General features: G+C 44.2%; 1 protein-coding gene across 1 annotated transcript; it reads left to right on the top strand.

Moving 5' to 3' along the window:
• Window positions 1–1,687, top strand: LOC131426514 (large ribosomal subunit protein mL38). Its single transcript, XM_058589314.1, has 5 exons — window positions 1–232; window positions 295–450; window positions 563–938; window positions 1,001–1,296; window positions 1,357–1,687. Exons 1-5 carry the CDS (start codon window positions 88–90, stop codon window positions 1,641–1,643), a joined length of 1,260 nt encoding a protein of 419 aa, XP_058445297.1. The 5' UTR covers window positions 1–87; the 3' UTR covers window positions 1,644–1,687.
• The last annotated feature ends 608 nt before the right edge of the window (window positions 1,688–2,295 follow it).

Genomic DNA, 2,295 nt, shown 5'->3' on the forward strand with positions numbered 1-2,295 from the left:
GAAAGCAAAACATTAGGAGCTGCATGCGATAGCTGCTGTTCACTGATTAATTTTTAAAGAAAATAAAAACAAATCCGCTTCTAATCAATGGCCGCCCGTATTGTTCAATCGTTTTCCGGCGATACACAGTTTCTGCTCCGGACTGCGGCCCTACAGCGCTTCACACGCAATGGTCATCGGTTACGTGGAAAACCGCCCGGTGTGGCGAAAACACTCGAACAGAGACTAGCAGGTGAGCAGTGGAACAAAATCTTTCGAGTATGGATCATTTCGTAATCGGTTACGTTCTTGTAGAGGAACGCGCAGTCGATCCAGAGGTAGCCCGAAAAATAAACATTGGATTCCCACATTTGAAACCGGCTCGATCGGCACTGCTGAAGGAACGGCTGGCCCATTTGAAAGCCCAGCGTGTCAATCCCGAACTAGAGAAGGCATCTCGTGCTCACACCTGTAATTATTTCGATAATATGTTTTGGACACTTATTTGATTAGACAAGTAAATTGTCTATTTGGAAAGTGTTTATTACGTAGCCTCAGTCATGCTAATCATTTCCCATTCTAGTATCCATCGATCCGGAGTTGGTCAAACGTACCTGGCTTAAAACCAGTGGCCCCTTCCATGTGCGTCGTCTGGCCGAACATTATGGTATTTTTGAACATCTCTTTGGAGCGGCCTATTTTGTTCCGAGGGTTGATCTACAGATTGCCTTCCGAAACGGTGATGCGGCGAATCCAGTGTATTACGGAAATATTGTTAAGCCAACAGAAGCAAGTCAAGAACCGGAGGTACATTTTGATTCTAGCTTTAACTATAAAGAAGCTCTCGGCAGGACGGAGGCTACAAGTGACAGTAGCAGTACATCTTGGTGGACTCTAGTTCTAACCAACCCGGATGGACATTTAAGTGAAGCTGATAAGGAATACTGTCATTGGTTTGTGTAAGTTCTGTATTAGGACGGATGGATCGTTAGTTATTTTCAATGACTAATTCGTATTTCAGAGCTAATATCCCAAGCAGTGACGTCTCGAAAGGTGACAGGATTGTTCCATATTTGCAACCGTTTCCACCGAAAGGCACTGGCTATCATCGCCACGTTTTCGTGCTCTACAAACAGGAGAAAAAGCTGGACATGGGCGAGTACAGAATCGAAGAGGCTGAAGTGAATTTGACGGCAAGAACGTTCAGTACGTTGGATTTCTATCGCAAGTACCAAGACGATATCACACCAGCAGGATTGGCATTTTTCCAATCGGACTGGGACTCGAGCCTCATCGGATTCTATCATGACGTGTTGAGTGAGTATCGTAGGTCATTTTCGTCCACGAACAGGATTTACTTACATATTTTCTGTTCAGAAATGAAGCACCCTACGTTTGAGTATGACTTCCCGAAGCCATATCTTCGGGAACAGGAATGGTTCCCGCTGCGTAAACCGTTTAACCTGTATATGGACAAGTACCGTGATCCGAAGCAGATCAACAAAGAATATCTGGAACGAAAGCTGGCACGGACGCATCCCTTCGAAGGTCCCGAGCCACCACTTCGTTTCCCCAATGCCCACCCGATACGAGATGTTCCATCCTGGTTGCGAACGGAAATCAAGCGCGACCGGAGAGGATGGGGTAGAATCAATGATATCTAGTTTGTTGTGTAATAAGTAGAATAAAAAGAAGCTTGTAAATCGTTTTTCTGTGTTATTTCCCTATATTTTTCTACAAAATTTATGCCTCTCCTATTGCGAATAAGGTTGAATCACGTGGACGACGTTACATAATATGACGTAACTACACAGACAATAGGGAAGGGATCTACTGAATATAATAATATTTCTGTTTTATTGTTTTTCAATGAAAACCATGCGAAAAAAAATTCAGGAAAGTTCGATAACTTTTTACACCCAATGGAATTTGAAATTCAAATGACGGTTTACTACGATTGCAGCCAGTCATGCAGTATCAAGTTGGTTAAACAAATTAGCATTGAAAATACATCCACATTCCTGATGCGTGCGAGCTGCACAATCGTCGTAACCACAGAGACGGCCAAACAGCTTGCTGGGAAGAAACGATTTATGTATGCATCTTCGATTCTTCGCGCAGCCTGCTGAGATCGGTTGGGGGGAGGTTTAACCAGCGCTGTATAGCTTGGCAGACCCGACCGTGTTACAATCGCGAATCTTCGCGCCGACGTTGTGCGTGTTCAGCATGTTGCTATGGAAATCCGTGTGTATGCCACATTAGCATAATTAATCTGAGTTAATTTCTCCTTTTTGCTACTACCGCGCTGTGGCGGCA

This window comes from Malaya genurostris, chromosome 1 (genome assembly GCF_030247185.1).
Source record: "Malaya genurostris strain Urasoe2022 chromosome 1, Malgen_1.1, whole genome shotgun sequence".
NCBI lineage: Eukaryota > Metazoa > Arthropoda > Insecta > Diptera > Culicidae > Malaya > Malaya genurostris.